This window comes from Bombina bombina, chromosome 5 (assembly GCF_027579735.1).
Source record: "Bombina bombina isolate aBomBom1 chromosome 5, aBomBom1.pri, whole genome shotgun sequence".
In the NCBI taxonomy this organism is placed as follows: domain Eukaryota; kingdom Metazoa; phylum Chordata; class Amphibia; order Anura; family Bombinatoridae; genus Bombina; species Bombina bombina.
Genome location: NC_069503.1, coordinates 1,052,672,649 through 1,052,693,982, shown reverse-complemented (window position 1 = coordinate 1,052,693,982; position 21,334 = coordinate 1,052,672,649). Strand labels below are relative to the sequence as shown.

Below are 21,334 nucleotides of genomic sequence, written 5' to 3'. Positions count from 1 at the left end.
TATGTATGAATATGTGTATGTATGAATATGTGTATGTATGAATATGTGTATGTATGAGTGTGAGTATGTATGAGTGTGTGTATGTATGAATATGTGTATGTATGAGTGTGTGTATGTATGAGTGTGTGTATGTATGAATATGTGTATGTATGAATATGTGTATGTATGAGTGTGAGTATGTATGAGTGTGTGTATGTATGAGTGTGTGTATGAATGAATGTGAGTATGTATGAGTGTGTGTATGTATGAGTTTGTGTATGTATGAATATGTGTATGTATGAGTGTGTGTATGTATGCATATGTGTATGTATGAGTGTGAGTATGTATGAATATGTGTATGTATGAGTGTGTGTATGTATGAGTGTGTGTATGTATGAGTGTGTGTATGTATGCATATGTGTATGTATGAATATGTGTATGTATGAGTGTGTGTATGTATGAATATGTGTATGTATGAATATGTGTATGTATGAGTGTGAGTATGTATGAGTGTGTGTATGTATGAATATGTGTATGTATGAGTGTGTGTATGTATGAGTGTGTGTATGTATGAATATGTGTATGTATGAATATGTGTATGTATGAGTGTGAGTATGTATGAGTGTGTGTATGTATGAATATGTGTATGTATGAATATGTGTATGTATGAGTGTGAGTATGTATGAGTGTGTGTATGTATGAATATGTGTATGTATGAATATGTGTATGTATGAGTGTGAGTATGTATGAGTGTGTGTATGTATGCATATGTGTATGTATGAGTGTGAGTATGTATGAATATGTGTATGTATGAGTGTGTGTATGTATGAGTGTGTGTATGTATGAGTGTGTGTATGTATGCATATGTGTATGTATGAATATGTGTATGTATGAGTGTGTGTATGTATGAGTGTGTGTATGTATGAGTGTGTGTATGTATGCATATGTGTATGTATGAATATGTGTATGTATGAGTGTGTGTATGTATGAGTGTGTGTATGTATGAATATGTGTATGAGTGAGTGTGTGTATGTATGAATATGTGTATGTATGAGTGTGAGTATGTATGAGTGTGTGTATGTATGAGTGTGTGTATGTATGAGTGTGTGTATGTATGAATATGTGTATGTATGAGTATGTGTATGTATGAGTGTGAGTATGTATGAGTGTGTGTATGTATGAGTGTGTGTATGTATGAGTGTGTGTATGTATGAATATGTGTATGTATGAGTATGTGTATGTATGAGTGTGAGTATGTATGAGTGTGTGTATGTATGAGTGTGTGTATGTATGAGTGTGTGTATGTATGAATATGTGTATGTATGAGTGTGTGTATGTATAAGTGTGTGTATGTATGAATATGTGTATGTATGAATATGTGTATGTATGAGTGTGAGTATGTATGAGTGTGAGTATGTATGAGTGTGAGTATGTATGAGTGTGTGTATGTATGAATATGTGTATGTATGAATATGTGTATGTATGAGTGTGAGTATGTATGAGTGTGAGTATGTATGAGTGTGAGTATGTATGAGTGTGTGTATGTATGAATATGTGTATGAGTGAGTGTTTGCATGAGTAAATGTGTGTGTCTGTATGAGTGAGACAATGGCTCTTAGATTTATTTCTTCTGTCTTCTAATTTTTAGAATATGTTTCAGATATCAGTATAAAATCATCCGTGCCTTGTCCCTAAAAAAATGTGTCTGGCATCTCAATAATCTTCCTGGCCTCTAAAATGTGCAAAATGTCATACCTAATAGCATACACAATAATACAAACTAGCAAATGTTTTGCATTTAGAAATGCATCTCTGGATTTATTACTGTAAAGTATCATTATATTACTGCAAAGAAAGGGTGGTGCCATCTTTGCCAATAGAACTGATGAAAGCCCAAAGACTGAAAGAAGTGACTTAAAAGCATGCAGCTGTTTTTTCCTCTCAATTATACTAAATAACTGCATCTACAGCCACCTTACTAGAAACGTTGTGTTGCTATCTTTCAAAAATCTAAAAGATATCTGTAGCTTTTGTTATTAAAATTTATGCATTGTGAAATTTACAAGAAATATATATACATACATATATATCTGTATCTATACACACATTTATACATATATAATTATATATATATATACAGTGAGGCCTCGGTTTACGAATTTAATTCGTTCTCCGGGTCGTTTCGTATTGCGAAAAATTCGTAAACCGAAACACGGTTTCCCATAGGAATGCATTGAAAATCAATTAATGCGTTCCGGAGGTCCGAAAAAATTCAAGTAAAGTGTCCAAAAAAGGCTCCAAAAGGCTCCAAAAGGCTTAACAACTTGCTGCAAATGGCTCCAATGTCTCCAAAAGGCTCCACAACTTGCTGCAAATGGCTCCAAAAGGCTTAACAACTTGCTGCAAATGGCTCAAAAGGCTCAACAACTTGCTGCAAAATGGCTCCAAAACCTCTCCAACACCTCTACACTGGTACCCAAACTTCATTAATTCAATCATACTTGAGTATGCAGGGGGCACAGGGGCCACTGGTTTCGATTGCGAAAAATATTCGTAAACCGAGGGGGGCAAACCGGCATTTTGTTTCGTATTGCGAAAAAAATTCGTAAACCGAGTCAAATTTTCTTCAAATTTCGATTTCGTAAACCGAAATTTCGTATACCGAGTCGTGCGTAAACCGGGGCCTCACTGTATATATATATATATATATATATATATATATATATATACACACACATATATATATATAAACAATCATATATATATACACACACATTTATATAAACAATCATATATATATACACACACACATATATATATATAAACAATCATATATATATATATATATATATACACACACACATATATATATATAAACAATCATATATATATACACACACATATATATATAAACAATCATATATATATATATATACACACACATATTTATATAAACAATCATATATATATACACACACATATATATATAAACAATCATATATATATATACACACACATATTTATATAAACAATCATATATATATATACACACACATATATATATATAAACAATCATATATATACACACACATATATATATAAACAATCATATATATATACACACACATATATATATAAACAATCATATATATATATACACACACATATTTATATAAACAATCATATATATATACACACACATATATATATAAACAATCATATATATATACACACACATATATATATAAACAATCATATATATATACACACACATATATATATATATATATATATATAAACAATCATATATATATACACACACATATATATATAAAAACAATCATATATATATATACACACACATATATATATATAAACAATCATATATATACACACACATATATATATTCACACACATATATATATATATATATAAACAATCATATATATATACACACACATATATATATATATAACAATCATATATATATACACACATATATATATATAAACAATCATATATATATACACACACATATATATATATATAAACAATCATATATATATACACACACATATATATATAAACAATCATATATATATATATATACACACACATATACATATATATATAAACAACCATATATATATATATATATATATATATATGCACCCTGCTTTAAAATTAAACTGTAGCTTTAACAGCTAAAATCACATTACTGATTAATGTCTAAAATTCCTCAAAGCATACCAATTGCAAAGAGTTCAATTCCAGCATCTCGTAAACTTTTCGCAGGTGGAATAACATCATCTTGGGACTTTCCATCAGTGACCAAAATACCAATCTTTGGAAGCCCCTCTCTGGCTCCTGCTTCCGGCTTAAAGCTGTTTTCCAGAATGTACGTCAGCGCAAGTCCTATTAAAGATGTTATTAAATAAGATAAGCTGAATGACTAGAAATTGGCACAAATGGCATGCAAATTATAATCAGCTACTAATTATGTATAGTAATGAAGCTAAAACTAACATAGGATATAAAAAAAACATTTAAAGGATGAATTCTACATTTTTTTTAATAAATATATATGTATGAGGTTTTTTCATGCAAATTCTTAAGTATATGGGTAAGGGGCAATCTTTTCAGGAACAGCGGTTTAATAAGTAGAAACTTTAAGAAGTATTGCTTAAAATTTTAACAATCTTTCCAATTTACTTCTGTTTACTTAGCTTCTTTCTGTGAGAGCATACTAAGGTATGCCCAAGAGTGTGCTTGTGGCTTGAGTACTATATGGAAGCAATGTTTGCAATAATGTTTTTAACAATTACACTGCTAAATGCTCCAGAGTTTCCGACACTATGCTCTTATGGGAAAGGATATAAGTTTTAACAATGGATACCAGAAGAGGGATAATAATAAATACAAATTGGAAAAATGTTTTTGCTTTAAATATTACAATCTATCCTAAGTATAAAAGTTTAATTTTTACTTGTTTTTAACATATTTTGACATGTTTCTTTAAAGGGACATGAAACTCAAAAATTGTCTTTCATGATTCAGATAGAACATACAATTGTAAACAACTTTTTAATTTACATATATTATTAATTTTGCTTCATTCTCTTTGTATCCTTTATTAAAGGAGCGGTGATGCATTACTGGGATCTAGTTGGACACATCGGTAAGCCAATGAAACAAGGCATATATGTGCAGCCACCAATCAGCAGCTAACTCCCATTTCCTGAGTCTACCTAGGTTTGTTTTTCATCAAAGGACACCAAGAGAAAGCAGGAAATTAGATAATATAAATAAAGTGGAACGTTGTTTAAAATAGTATGCTCTATCTGAATTGTGAAATAATTTTTTGGGGTTTCATGTCCCTTTAAAGGAGGCACAAAATCAGGTGCAACTCGGAAAGTGATCATGTCTGCTCCTATAGAAAAACCTATTTCATCTTCTGCAATCTTATTTCAACTTTATCTTTATAATCCCCATTTCACTTCCATTCTTCCCATTTCATTATTGCTTTATCATTCCTGATATATTCATTCTCTTTTACCTGTTCATTCCGCTGACTCATTTCTTATTCCAACTCTCTTTTTATCTCGCTTTTAATTCCTTCTCCATAAATATCCTATTTAAACTGCCACAGTGGCTGTAAAGAAGTCAAATCCAGGCCTTTTCCCCTTGAATAAAGTAATCCAATGTCTAGTTTGTACACAGAAACTGTACCTGTTAATGTGTTTCCTCCTTTGTACGGAAGGTTACGGACAGCATCTATCACAGCATCCTTTGTGTTGAAAGCGTTCAAATGCCATTCTATTCTAGGGTCGCCACTGTACTGTGCAAGGCCTATAAACCAAGAAGATCCACATTAATGTTAAATGCATTTACATTTTTACCTAACATTGTAGCATTCCTAGCTTGCTGTAAATAAGATGATTCAATGGATTAACGTGCAAAATTAGAATCACAGGAAAATGTTTTGCTAATATATGCATATTTAAAACTTAAAGGGACAGTCAACACCAAAATTGTTATTGTTTAAAAAGATAGACAATGCCTTTACTACCCATTCCCCAGCTTTGCACAACCAAAATTGTTATATTAATATATTTTATATAATTTAAACCTCTAAATGTCTGCCTGTTTCTAAACCACTACAGACAGCCTCTTATTACATGCTTTTTTATTAGCTTTTCACAACAGGGGAGTGCTAGATCATGTGAGCCTTCTAGATGACATTGTGCTCACACCCATGGGTTGTGGATGACACTGCACTAACTGGTTAAAATGCAAGTCAATAGATAATAAATAGTCATGTGATAAGGGGGCTTAGATACAAGGTAATCACAGAGGTAAAAAGTATATTAATATAACAGTGTTGGTTATGCAGAAATGGGGAATGGGTAATAAAGGGATTAGCTATCTTTTTAAACAATAACATTTTTGGAGTTGACTGTCCTTTTAAATGTTTTCATGTGCATCACAATTGTGAATTGCATGTCCCTTGACTCTAAACAATTGGATAATCTACCACTAAGGAAGATTGTGTGATAATTCCCATATTTACTTATATTTTAGCATTAGCAGCAATCTTCATTGGTTATACACTACTGGGCTAAGTTTACATATTTAATAGTTAAATGAAATAATAATAAAAACATTAATCTTTGAGTCTACACATTTATTAACCTACTGTATGCAGATCACATAATGCTGTATCCCTCTCTATAATGCAGTTAGTCAACAAGCAAAGAATGGAAACTACAACAATTTATAAACGGCATTGAATCAAATACCATTTTGAAAATGATGTATACATTTTAAATAAATGTTTATTAAAAGTATTCAGTGCACAAGCTATTGCCTTCTTGTCTTCTTTTAATAAATAATTATTGTAATAAAAAGTTTGCTTCTAGTGGTATAAAAGGGCAGATTTCTGAATAGAAAGCTGCCTAGGGATGCCTAAAACATTGCAATACATATTTTTGAGTTCTGTATACTTGCCTGTAGAGCAAACTAGAAATTGTACACTACAGTTAATATATATAGGCTGTGTTTAAGGTCTACCAATAGCAGGTACACATTATTTGTAATATTACTGGTCTCAAGAAGTCTGAAACAATTTACTTAACCCCAACCAGGGGACAACAATAGTATAAATCCAGCCAACTGGTTAAAAGACTCCATGTTATTAGTTTGTGTATCCCTAATGAAACAGAGGCTTTAGGTGAGAAAAATGTTGCATATTTTGGTACTTGTGTTTAATTATAATTAATTATGTTGGGCTTTTTAAATGATTTTTTAAATAAATGTTTTTCACTTAAGCTTTGGAGTGGACTGGATTAGAAACACATTACGTCTAAGGAGTTGTTTCTGTTTAGGAGTTCAGTGAGCTGAATCACTGGGATTATTCAGTCTATTTCATTCAGCACATTGGAGTGCTGAAGTGTTTGTGAGTAAGCTTAAGTTTTCTCTATACTGCATCTTGTTTATTTGGTTGACCTATGTCATTTGATGCCTTCTGCATACTGAGGTTTTGTGATAACATTCCTGGTGTTCAAAGGAGTTAAAGGGACATTATACACTCATTTTTTCTTTGCATAAATGTTTTGTAGATGATCTATTTATATAGCCCATAAAGTTTTTTTTTTTTTTTTTAAATATATATAGTTTTGCTTCTTATTATTTTAATAACATTGCTCTGATTTTCAGACTCCTAACCAAGCCCTAAAGTTTTATGAGAATACCGTCAGCTACCTGTCCGGCTGCTGAGCTGGACACATAGCTCAGCAAGCCGGACAGATAGCTCAGCAAGCCGGACAGATAGCTCAGCAAGCCGGACAGATAGCTCAGCAAGCTGGATAGACAGCTCAGCATGCTAATGCACTGTGGCTGAGCTCTGTAGCAACCGGAGTGTTGCAAGTTCGATCCCTGGCAAGGTCCACGCAGCCTTTCATCCTTCCAAAGTCGATAAAATGAGCAGTGCCTTGAGACCCTTACGGGTGATTAGCCATGCTTTCCAAGTACCCAATACATACCTTCTCCAGCTTGCTCCTCTTTGTATGAAGGATCTTTTCATATGCAAAAGAAGGGGGACGAGGGAGTGTCTTATTTCCCACTTGCAGTGGGCTTTCCAGCTACCTTTTCAACAGAGCTAAACTGAGAGCTTCTAAGTAACAGTTTTATACTGGATTTTTATATCAGTATCTGTGCATCTTATTCTTTATAGTAGTGTCTAGTACATGCAGTTATATGAAAATGAGTGTATACTGTCCCTTTAAAGGTGAAAGCTATATTTTGCATTTACACAAGTGCAACTCCGCTTACCATTGAAAGTATAGGGTGTGCTATATAAGTATTGGGTGCATTAAAATTTTGTAGATTAACCATTTTAATCAACAACTTTTAATACCTGATCCTTATTGTTTGGGTGAGACTGTGCAGAAAATAATGCACTGTGCATTATTAATTGTGCACAGCTTGTAACTGACCCACTAACTTTTAACTGATATTTTATATGTTGGAGTATTATATCCTCTATGAATTACATGAGATTATATCATATATTTTGTCACACGTTAGGAAAAAGCAAACCCATAGAAGCCCAATTTCAATATAAACTTCAATTAACATGCAAAATATTGAGATTGCACAATGCTGTTCTGCTATTTATTATTGTAAGAATAAAAAGCAAGTTACCTATTCTAGTTTTATCTGTGCCAACATTAAATGCAGCAACAAGGTTCTCCAGAAAAAGTCGAACAAGCCTAAAGTTAAGTCTTCCAATACTCCATGACCCATCGACCAGAATCACGATGTCAGCAACTGCTTGGGATTTGCATGAAAACTGAGTTTCTAAAAATAGAAACAAGGGTTAAATAATTGTCTGCTTCACAACAATTATGAAGACAAAAAATGAATAGTTGGTCACTATAGCAATAAGACTCACAATATCTGGTGTGCAAATGGAATATCGAAATAATTCAATTAAAATATAATACATCTTGATCCAAACTGTTAGTTTAAAACATTATACACAACAAAAATGATTACATTTTACATAAAAAGGCACCTAAGTAAATGCTTGTTCAGAACTGTAAACAGCATTTTTATAAAGAAGATAAAAACATACAAACTTGTAAAAACATAAATAAGAAATGAAAACTACACACAATTGATACATAACATCACAAATACAGAAACATGATGAAGTAATTTGTACAAAACATTCTTTTCATTTTTTTTGTTGAATGATTATTCAGTAATATGGGTGATACAAACACTCTGAGATAACATTTAGTTAATTTGAATATTTTACACGAAGAATTCTTTTGTATGCTTCTTGGTGGAATTTACTGTAACTGTAGTCTTTCCTAAAAAGGAACAAACAAGAGTGAGATATTTAGTAATGTCAGGAATTCAAAAATACATAGGAACTTTAGAGCACAGGTGGATAAGATTGATATATAATTTACCTTAAAGGGACATTAAACACTAAATAAATCATTACTTGAATGATGTATTCAGAGCAAAGATTACCCTGAGAATAATTTGAAAATGTATTTTTAAAAATGATATTAATTGTTTAAATATTGAAAAAAAAATAAGGTTAATGTTAATGTCTATAAAGAAGTGGGTGCCGCCATATTGTAACTGCTGAGGCCAATTAGAAATCATTATACATTGCTTACTAGAGAGTGCAACCAATGACTGTGTGGAATATTGCTGTGTCCGCATTTCCATGTTTAACATTGATTGGAAAGCCCACAATATTCAGAATCAAATTACAGGAAAGGAGAACAAAATAAATAATTAAAGTATATTGCAAAGTTGTTTTATTAACATCTTGAGGTGTTTAATGTCCCTTTAATTTTATATATATATATATATATGTGTGTGTGTGTGAGAGAGAGAGAGAGTGTAATTAAACACTGCTTAGAAAAGATCAGGATACAAAATTCATGTTTAAACCATTTAAAACTGTAATTATGTTGGCAGACTTTGAATTGTTTTAAAGTATAGAGACATGGCTTTGAAAAGCTTTTTAAACATCTATCTCATGTGCTATAGTCACTTAGCAATAGGTAGCTATGAGCTCCTACACTGATTAGGCAATGTACAATGTTCTTCTAAAATCAGCAGATTGCACTCCAAACTTTTTGGTTGCAATGGAAAAACTATAAAATGTCAAGAAAAGAAGACATTTTTAATACGCATGATAAAACATTTTCAGGGAATGTAATTTTGAGTTTAATATCACTTTACATAAAACATATCAGTACCCTTTATTGCAAGTGAGGAGATTTTAGCAATCATGTTATTTCATTTAAACCCTTATGCATATCCTGAGTGCCTCAGACAGGTTTATCTAACGTTACAGATTATTTACAAAAACAGCTGATGGATAAAACAAGGAAGATCTTTGGTCATCACTTTCATTGATGTAAAAATAAAAACTTTATGCTTACAATAAATATAAATATAGGTTATTCTTTAAATAAATATATTTTAAATAATTCTTAAGAATTCATTTTGTTCAAACTTTATTGCTCATTAACAATATTTATCAAAAGCAGGTTTAGTTTTATCTGACACCTTCCAAGCAGAATATGATAAGGTTTATGTCTTATTCTTTAAATAGTGTATCAACTCTTATCAGGGATAAACTTTTTCACCTCTAGATAAGTTTGTCTGTTTAGCTGTAAAATGTTACCTAAGTGACTTCCAGGGGATAAATGACATAGCACTGGTTAGCCGTGCCTTTCCTGGATGAACCTAAGGGACAGTAAAATCAAAATGAAACTTGCTATAAAACATTCAAACATTTTCTTTTTTACCTTTAAAATAGGCCCTTGCAAGAAACTTCACTCCTATTCACATGACCTGCTGGGAAATCATTATAAACTTCAAATGGTAGAATTCAGCTCCGCTAGAAAATGGAAAATGATATCCCATTGTGCTTAGATATTGATGAAATATCTAAGGAAACAATGTTGTGTAATATTACGTTTCTATTTATAAAATATCACTAAATAAGACAGGGTTGTTGAATTTGGCATTATCTTTATGAGAATATTAGTTATATTAGTATAAGACACTGGTTCCCAACAAAAGTGTACAATGTATTCGTTATCTTATGGTTCTGGTTTTGGTTTCTTAGGTTTTGTGCATTAAAAGGCAACTAATGATTTTTTGGTATAATTTGAATTATTTTTCTAAAATAGTTGTTCCCTTTCTTCACATAAATGCAGGGGTCATTCCAGTCTAAAAGGGAAACAATCTAATTGATTAGAGCATTTAATTACAAAAAATAATACACATTGAAAACTATGTAATTAGCCCCTGCAATATGACTTAAAGGGACATGAAACACCAACATTTTATTTTGTGATTCTGATAGAGCATGCAGTTTTAAACAACTTTTTAATTGACTTCTATTTTCTGATTTGCTTTGTTCTGTTAATATTCATGGTTGATAATAATACCTAGGTAGGCTTAGGAGCTGGGATCTAGCTGTTGATTGCTGGCTTCTCATATCTGCCTGTTGTCACTGGTTTAAAGGAACAGAAAACACACATTTTTTCATTTCATGATTCAGATAGAGCATAAAATTTTAAACAACTTTCCAATTTACTTCTATTCTAATTTGCTTCATTTTTTAGATATCCTTTGTTGAAAAGCATTGCTAGGAAGGCTCAGCACATGGGTGCTATTTGCTGATTGGTGGCTGCACATTTTATATGTTTAAAATTGTATGCTCTATCTGAATCATGAAAGAAAACATCTGAGTTTCCTGTCCCTTTAAAGATGTGTTCAGCTAACTCCCAGTAGTTCATTGCTACTTATTCAATTAAGGATACCAAGAAAATAAAGCAGAAATGATAATATGTATAACAGATTATATATATACCAGTCCTAAAGCCCGTTTACATGGGCCATTTTTTGCAGTACAGCAGTGTCACCCCTTGCTCTCTCTCTCCCCCTCTCTTTTGTGCTCTCTCCCCTCTCTTCTGTGCTCTCTCTCTCCCCTTCTCTTTTGTGCTCTCTCCCTCTCTCTTCTGTGCTCTCTCCCCCTCTCTTTTGCGCTCTCTCCCCCTCTCTTTTGCACTCTCTCTCGTTCCACCTCTCTTTTGCTCTCTCTCTCTCCCCCTCTCTTTTGTGCTCTCTCCGCTCTCTTCTGTGCTCTCTCCCCTTCTCTTTTGTGCTCTCTCCCCCTCTCTTCTGTGCTCTCTCCCCCTCTCTTTTGCGCTCTCTCCCCCTCTCTTTTGCACTCTCTCTCGTTCCACCTCTCTTTTGCTCTCTCTCTCTTCCCCTCTCTTTTGCTCTCTCTCTGTCCCCCTCTCTTTTGCTCTCTCTCTCTCCCTCTCTTTTGTGCTCTCTCCCCCTCTCTTTTGCTCTCTCTCTCCCCCTCTCTTTTGCTCTCTCTCTCCCCCCTCTCTTTTGCTCTCTCTCCCCCTCTCTTTTGTGCTCTCTCCCCCTCTCTTTTGCGCTCTCTCTCCCTCTCTTTTGCACTCTCTCTCGCTCCACCTCTCTTTTGCTCTCTCTCTCCCCCTCTCTTTTGCTCCCTCTCTCCCCCTCTCTTTTGCTTTCTCCCCCCCCTCTCTTTTGCTCTCTCTCCCCCTCTCTTTTGCTCCCTCTCTCCCCCTCTCTTTTACGCTCTCTCTCCCCCCTCTTTTGCGCTCTCTCTCTCCCCCTTTTTTTTGCGCTATCTCTCTCTCCCTCTCTTTTGCGCTGTCTCTCTCCCCCTCTCTTTTGCACTCTCTCCCCCTCTCTTTTGTGCTCTCTCTCTCCCCCTCTCTTTTTCGCTCTCTCCCCCCTTTTGCGCTTTCTCTCCCCCTCTCTTTTGCTCTGTCTCACTCCCCTTTTTTTTGCTCTCCCTCCATCTCTCTCTTTTGCTCTTTTCTCTCCATCCTTCTCTTTTGCTCTCTCACTCCCCCCTCTACCCCCCCTCTCTTTTGCTCTGTCTCTCTCCCCTTTCAGTAGTTTTTAAATAAAAAAGATATAACATTCTATTCAATTGCAACACTCACATGGACTGCATTAACTCACTATAAAAGGAAACACTCACTGATAGGGTTCTGTTACATGGTAGTCATCTTGTAAAGTCTCTGATTGGCTGTGGAGTTCATAGGGATGCAATGTGAGGTAATACAAATGCAAAACAACCATTTTTGATTTGCGCAATTGTTTTTTTTTACATAACAATTCCAGCGTTTGTTTGTCAACAGCCATTATCATTTGTTAAGAGTGCCGTTGCGGGGAAATGGAGATCAGCTGTGTTTGAAGATTGTAATTGCTTTGATAATAAAAAAAATGGATGAGCACATTTTTTTCCGATATCAAAAATTTGATATATTTGGAATTGATGATCCCATAGTTATGTAGTAGGTAAACGACATGCTGTTTCTTAAAGGTACACAAAACCCATGAAACAATTTACCTCCAATAGCCAGATCACTATAAATGAGTTTAAAAAAAACAAAACAAAAAAAAACCAAAAAAAAACAAAACGTAATACTCTTACAACTACAAGACTTGTCATTAAAGTCGTTACCAGAATTCACTGTAATGGATTACAAATACTGTAACATGTTATGTTTCCTGTGACCGCCTTCATACAGTGGCAATAAGATAGTTGCTGATGGTTTTCAAATAATTACACATTGTTACAGTTGGAAGATTTGTAACGTACGAGACACTCTTGTTTTAGGAGTATCCGCAACAGTACGAGACACTCTTGGTTCACATAATATTACAGAGTTACGGATCTAGCGGACACTCTTAATGGTTCTAAATCTTACAAAGTCCTTAGTGGGTGGTGTCGAATTTCACTCCCTGGGGACGCCCTGGGAGTGATAATATAGTTTTCATTTTGTTTTTCTGATGTTCTTCTGATGTTTTCTTTCTTTAAAAATTTGTGCTGAGGGTTAGACACGGATGTGTTTGGTGGATGGGGTATGTGTGGATCTGAGTGAACCTACATCAGACGTTTCCTTGATGGTTGTTATGATTGCATAGTGTGAAAGATCAATTTGATCATATCTTTTGTTGAAGAATAAAAACTTCTTGATTCTAAGACTCAGTGGCTGGGATTTATGATTTTTTTTATTATTATACAGTCTGTGACCGGACTTTATCCCGTGCCTGAGCATATTGTCTAGAAAGGGTGGTGCGGTCACACTATATCTCATATAAATAAGTTTAGTTTGTAATTACAATAGCGCATCATATATTTACTGTTTAGTAGTATTTGTCTTCGGAATTTTTTATTGAATTCCAAACCCACTGACCGGCAATAACTTCTTATCCTCCAATCCACATCGATAATCCCAGTTATCAACGTGGCAAATGTTTGCCGCTATACGCATGCGTGATTTATCCTGCTCGTCATAACAGATGTCACCGCAGGAAAACATGCAGACCAGCTTAATCACATTTAGGAATTGGATACATATAACAGCACTAAGTGGATTTTTAACGATGATATATCTATATTTATATATTTAAAAACCAATTATTAATGAATTTTAGGAATTTTAACAAATCGATATGCGCATGGTCAGACAGTTGCAAAATAATGAAATTGTAATTTCTATTGGTAGGTTTCTCGGATCGCACGCCTCCCATATTTGAGGGCTTTCTGATATGACATAATACCCGAAAATTAAAATGAATTATTCTCAAGTTCAGAACCTTTGTTACAGACAGCAAATAGGTATGTTATAATATTTATACATGCAAAATTGAATATTTATGGTCTGTTGGTGCAAAAAAAATGAGAACGTTTTGGAATCCTTTAAAGCAGGACATGGTCGGTGATTGGTGGGTACATGCATATGCTGCTTCTGATTGGCTTACCAGTTATGTCCTGCACAAGAGTAGCAAGGAACTGCAGATCCTGATAGTATAATTCACTTTGTGTTCAAACTCCTCTGCAAGGGTTAAACACATAACTTGAAATAAGTTTTTGATTAACAGTAAAATATTTTATTTTATTTTTAGACTAAAATTTTAGACTAAATTGACCATAAGGACATACCTCCAACTATAACCAATATACAGATGGAAATATTTCTGGAACATTTTCTATATAGAATCCTTTTTGTAGTCTTTTCATTTCTTGAGACTATTATGAAAGATATATTTTGTACAATATCTTCTTCCATATTTGCCCTTTATATGCATTAATCTATCATGCAGCTGAGTTTTGCTCCTAGTTGATTGATGTTTAGCATTCATGGGTCCTACTCATAGATTTGAATCTTTCCTGACATATCATGTTTTATAGTGTTCATATTTTCACATTCTTCATTTTTAAAATTGCTTTAACTGCACAGAAACACATATGGATAAAATATTCCAATTTAATGCTGCAAGTTACAGAAGCTAGTGTATGATTAACCTAACACCTGAAGGGGCTTTCCCTGCTTTCATTCTATAGAAATTATATTCCCTGATTTGTGTGGAAAGCGTGTCACAGTCTGCTCCACTAAGAGCAAATAAAATCTATGGTATGCACGTGTTATGAAGCAAAAATATTAAAGTATACTTTCCCAGGGAACAAATTCAACAGAAATAATATGCCAGCACGACATATGAAATTGCGATTTATACAGTAACCATTGGCTTCTGTACAATCAAGGCCAGTCTTCTAAATTTGTGATTCTGGCTTTATTTCAATTTTTTTTATACTTTATGCTTACAACTGTGACTCAAATCATAGCAGAGGAATAAGGGTTTTCAATGTATAAAGTACATTGCCTTTATTTGGTTAGGCACCTGCACAGGAAAAATATATTCTTGCTAAAACATATAGGACCAGATTACGTGTGCAGCGCAAAATATCACCCCACTCAGTAATACCAGTGTACGCAAATGTGAACTGGTATTAAAAGTTAGGTGCAATGTGAATGTGACCTCGCATTCGCATTGCACGGAAGCTTTGCGCTCATGAGAGCGTGCTTTTATAGGCTCCAATGAGAGCCTCGTTCTCATGCCGTCAGACACGGCATGAGAACTAGCACAGCAAAGGGGGTAAGTCACGCAGCGATGGGCAGCAGATTGTAAATATATATGTATAGGCTTATATACATATATATTTATGTGTTTATATGTGTATATACACATATTAACCCATAAATATATATGTATATAAGCATATACATACATATTTATAGCAAACACACAGTCCCCAAAGACCGCAATGTAAAGGCACTTTTTCAGTGCTGTTTTTCTCTAACACCTCACACCTGCTCCATTTAACCCCTAAAAACTACTTTGCACAGTTTTTTTTTAAATTAAAAATCCTAATATTTTTTATTTACAAAAAGCAACTACACACATTTTGGGGGGCAATTGGGGCACATTTTAAAAACGTTTAACGCTGCTGCTCCCAAGCAGAACACAGCCAGTGATTGGCAAGTCTTCTGACTGCCACTCCTGATTGGTTCACCTACTGTGTTCTAATCAAGTGATACAATGCTTGAGGGTTTCCAAGCCAAACGTTGTGGGGGTTAAAATCAAACTGAGTTTTAGGGTTAGTATTGCAAAAATGAAATGCTTGAACACATTTTATATAATGTCCCTTTAACTTACATTCAAGTGTACTGAACTGAATTGGCTTGAAACAGTAACATAATAGAGCAAACATAATTAATAGAGTGTAGATATAATTCCTATAGTTTTGCAGCAAACATTATCATTATTGCAAATATAATGAATATAGTCTAATTATATTAATTATGGCACCTATATAATCCCTCCATAGAGTGTGGTTCAAGCATAATCAATGTAGTTCAAATGTAATCAGTTTGTTTAAATATCATAAATATCAAATTGTTTGAAGATATTTTCTTTTGAAAAGAGATTTTTCATCTTGCTATCTCTATCTTACCACATCTGTTTGTTTGCTTGTTATTCAGGTGAGAGATGAAGTGATATATAGAAAACGTGCATGCGTGCATTTCAGTTTTGAATACAAGAAGAAAACCTTTTATTCAAACTGCTTGGGAATGTAAAAGGTTTGGATTTCAGAATAGTTTGGTTTTTGGAATATTTGCATCTTTAAAATGGGACAGTTTCAAGAAGGGACAGAACCAGAGCTAAAAAAATATCTTATGTCATTTGTGCAATATTTACATTTCATAATACAGCTTATAAATGTAACTATAATTAGTTTTGTTTAATTTTTCTAATACTTTTGTTTACATAGTAAATAAATATATTACAGCACTGTAATCAGAGAGGTAATATATGATGTTATTAAATAAATATAGATTATTATTTGCATTTTAGAACACAAAAACCAAATCAAACACACAGGCAAAGAAGATTGTGAAAAGGTAAAGAAAGAGGGCGACTCCTAGTGCGGACAGGTAAGGTGTATAAACCCCCTTAGATGGATCCCAAATAGGTGGGTACTCACAATATATAGCGCACACGATAGTGCAAGTGATGCTTACTGGGAATATTATGGCGTCCCAGTACACATATCATATGATATTAAGGGGGTTTATACACCTTACCTGTCTGCACTAGGAGTCGCCCTCTTTCTTTACCTTTTTACAGACTACTGATTCTACTACTGATTTCAGAAGGAGCTGCCCTCGTTGGTGCTCAGTTTACTGGGACACTGCTGAGTTCCCAGACCGCTATTCTCGGCATTACCTTTGCCGTTATACTCTGTGAGTATTATCCTATTATTAGTGGCTATCAAGTTTTACATATATTGGCTACACTAGGAGGCGCCCTTTCTGTTCTTTTGTTTTTCCAAAGACGATTGTGAGTTACAGGTGTGGATAAATAGTCATTTTTGATAATTTTATTTATATATATATACCATATTTTTCGCTCCATAAGACACATTTTTTTCCCTTTCAAAAGTAAGGGGAAATGTCTGTGCGTCTTATGGAGCGAATGTGACATAAAAAAAAAATTAAACGAATGACACCGCACAGCAATATTCCCTCATATGCGCCGGCCGCGCATTGATTTTAATGACCCCGCGCACTTGTTAATTATTCCCGCGCACCAAATGGGGGTTGTTTAGCCTGGAGCCCTCAGCGCGACAAATTGCCCTCATTGCTCAGTTGTCGCGGGCAAAGACAACACATCAGACTGGAGAGTGTGACACTGTGAGTTAAACAATTCTTGAACTCGTCTGCTGAAGGTGGAAGGAGCATCCATTTTGTAAGTCTGCCTTTAGGGTCTGCCTGCTGAATCTGATTACTTATCAGCGGTTTCAATATCTCTGCCATGACAAGCAGATAATTTATAAAATATTGAGACTAGATCGCTGATAAGTAATCCGATTTAGAACAACTTGTTAACTCTCTCAGTCTTTGCTTTGATGACCGATCCGGTGCCGCAGATTCAGTAGTATTGTGTTATTGCATTACAGACACTGTCAATGTTATTACACAGTACTACTGAGTAAGCTGCACTGGCTCAATCATCATAGCAAAGACCGCGAGAGATAACAAGTTATGGAACGCATGTGTCTTCTTGTGCTGTAGATTTATGTACCCTGCTCTTCATTTTAAAATTATAATTGAAACTACTCTGTTATTAAAACACAAATAGAGATTGAAATAATAATACCATGTAGGAATTGCTAAACCTTTTAAAACACTAAAGCAGTGATGGGCAATTGAAGGCGTATGAAATCCAACATCTTTTTAAATGATTCATACAATTTTAAGAAATTTTATAATTTACTTGTACTCTAAAATTTACTCCATTCTCTTCTTGGTATCCTTTGTTGAAAGTAGGTAGACTCAGGAGTGTGGGCATTTTTTTTCTTGTTTTCCACCTCTAAAAACTAGGTGCGTCTTATGGTCAGGTGCGTCTTATAGAGCGAAAATTAAAACGTTATATATTAAAACTTTTGGATTATATAATAAGTTTGGTTTTTGGAATTCTGGATTTAGGGATTTGTACCTGTATAAGCATTTTTGCAATATATTTGTATTCTAGTAAAAGCTATACTGTTTCAGCAGCATACACTTGTACACTGTGCCCTATGCATCAGCATTCAAACCCCATGCCTACTCATGTTACAAACCTAATAGTGACTGACATGATACTCATCACTGCTATCTCACTGAGTAGGCATAGGGTATGTGCATTTGTGTGCATATTAACAAGCATATTGCAAAAATACATCTATTAAAATTTGAAATTCCCTCATGCATATTTCGGTGTTGACCATTATGTTCCTTTAAATGATATACCTTTTAAAGTTTAAACGGGTAATATGATGAACTGTATCATATGTTTTTTTCTGAATATTTGAACGTAACATACCAAGAAATTTAACACTGGAAAGAGAACGCCAAAAGTGCCACTTGCACAAAGCAAAAATCATGTGCAAGAATAATAATTTTTTGTTTTATAAGATGTTCAATAATATAGCTCAAATCACAAATGCATATACTACACATACTAGACTTGTGCAGACAAATGCATTTTGTTTCGGACTATATTTTCTTAACGAATATTCTGAGAAATTTGTTTCCCAGAATATTTGTTGGCTGCACTATTCGGTATTACTGAATTTTACTTAAACATTTACATTTGTTTTAGTTAAAAGAAATGTAAATGTTCAAAGCTACAGGTGAAAAAGTTCACTTTCTAGTTACCTTTTGTGCGCTGGAGAGCAGCGCTTACCTGATCCTATTCTTGCCAGAGCCCCGGCCACTGTAACTGCATGCTTAACACTAGACATGTGCGATTCGATTCGGTTCGAATCAAAATTCGGCCAAATTTGTCAAATTCGGAGATTCGGATCGATTCGAATTTCCGAATTGCGGTAGTGCCGAATCTACCGAATAAATCCGAATCGATTCGAATTTATTCGGTAGATTCGGATGGCCGTGTATTACACTAGTATTGTACAGTATGTTGATTGTATATCAGAAAGCGCCTAATTAAAGGCTATGGGAATTAGGTTTGGGAAATACTGTATATATCTGTTATTCCTTATATGGTTAATTCTCATATGTGTAGGAATGTATGCCTGAATGCTGTATAGAAATATATACAATTTATTTCTTCATACAATTAATAAACATATAATAGAAACATACATTTAAAACATGGATCCATGTGACAGTATACAAATATAATAGATTGCGATCTATATTCATAAAAAACAATAAATTGACATAATAATTCCTAAATTAGTGTCTTAAAAATCTCCAAATCAGTTCCTAAATTAGTTTCTTAAAATCTCTAAAAATCTCTAAAAAATCTTTATAAAGACCTTACAAAATTAATTAAAACATATAATCCGTTGTAGTCCCTAACCGGTTAGGGTGATTTGATATTCTCAAAAAAACAGTATTAGTCTCTTATTTGGTGTAACTTCATTAAAAAATGTGAAGCAAAAAAGAGTGTGAAACACAAAATTTCTTGGCGTGTTGTAATAGTGATAAAAAATATATATATATTGAAAAAATATTTTAAAATAGATTCCAAAAAAACTTTTAAAACGTGAAGTCCAATATTCAAAAATCAAAAAGTAAAGCTAATATAAAAGACATAAAGTTCTTCCGTGTTTTTAAATCCAAAATGGTGGTTGAGGTGGTTGTGAAATGTCAAATGTGTTAAAAAATGGAGAAAAAATAATGAATTAAATCCAAATCCTTATCAAATAATAAGTCTGTGCTTTCTATGGGTGTAGAAAATTAAAATTGGTGTGAATCTTCCTTCTTCTTAACAAATGGTTTGTTGTTGATATATTGATTATAGGGTATTCGGTCTGTGATGAAAGACTCTATCCTTATAAAACCTGTAAACAACAAAATAACATAGTGCAATAATGCTACAAATGTGATAGAAATAATGAAAAACTGCTCACCAATGACTGTCAACGCGTTTCGGCCTCTCAGTAAGGCCTTTCTCAAGACTATAGTTTCTGGTGAGTTATGGTGGCTATTTATGGTGCTTTGTGCCAATCAAAGAGTAGTGATTTTGGCGCCAAAAAACGCTATTCAAGCGTAACCCGGAAGTGGTATTCATACTTCTTTTCCTGTTTTGTTCTGGGGCTCTTTTTCTTATATATTTGCCTATTTTCCCCTTTAATTTTGATGTTATATCAGTTTATTATTGTTGTCGATGTACTTAGTATTGTTGTCTTTATAAGACTCTACCTTTATTCTTACCCTTAGCTAACCGGATGTTTACGCTTGTACGGAAAACCGGAAGTGACGTCATTGCATATTGCGTCACTTCCGGTATGTTCGTTGTTTACAAACATACTCGTTTCCATGCCGATACTTCCGGTGTTTGTGAAATATTGCGGATTTCACTCAGCAATTAAGATTACAATTTCTGGTATTAGTGCGGTTTGAGATAAATTGTTATCATAAAAATATATGATAAAGGGATAAAATCTAATGATAAAAGTCGATAAAAAACGAGAAAAAAAAAAAAAAAAATTTATAATATAATAAATTAAATTCTATTAGGTTCTGGCATGAATAACATTTTGGTCCTTACAAATATCTAGCAATATAATGATCGCTAAAAAACTAGATCTGAACGATAAAATTACTAATTGGGGTGTCTTGGACTAATGCTATAAAAAACGGTTTCGGATGAGAAATATAATACAAGATGTATAATATAATAAAAGGAATAAATTTTGCTAGGTAAAATAAGTAAAATTAATAAAATGCATATTAATTTTATAAATACTGGCTTGAATAACAAAATCCCTACAAATAGCTGACAATATGATGATCGCTAAAGGAGACTTAATCTTAATATTGGTAGTCTAACTTTAAGTGTTTCTATGTTAGGACAATATGGATATATTCTGTCTATGATGACGGCCCCTAGGTGTACTGA

The 21,334-nt window shown here is 33.6% G+C and overlaps 1 protein-coding gene across 3 annotated transcripts in view; it reads right to left on the bottom strand.

Moving 5' to 3' along the window:
* Positions 1 to 21,334, bottom strand: part of COL14A1 (collagen type XIV alpha 1 chain) — a 251,509-nt gene that overhangs the window by 166,175 nt on the left and 64,000 nt on the right. For all 3 annotated transcript variants that reach the window (XM_053715323.1, XM_053715321.1, XM_053715322.1), the window contains 3 exons: positions 8,183 to 8,338; positions 5,210 to 5,329; positions 3,731 to 3,895 (listed from right to left, as the gene is read on the bottom strand). In XM_053715323.1, the coding sequence (XP_053571298.1) occupies positions 3,731 to 3,895; positions 5,210 to 5,329; positions 8,183 to 8,338 (441 nt within the window). The remainder of the gene's footprint in view (positions 1 to 3,730; positions 3,896 to 5,209; positions 5,330 to 8,182; positions 8,339 to 21,334) is intronic.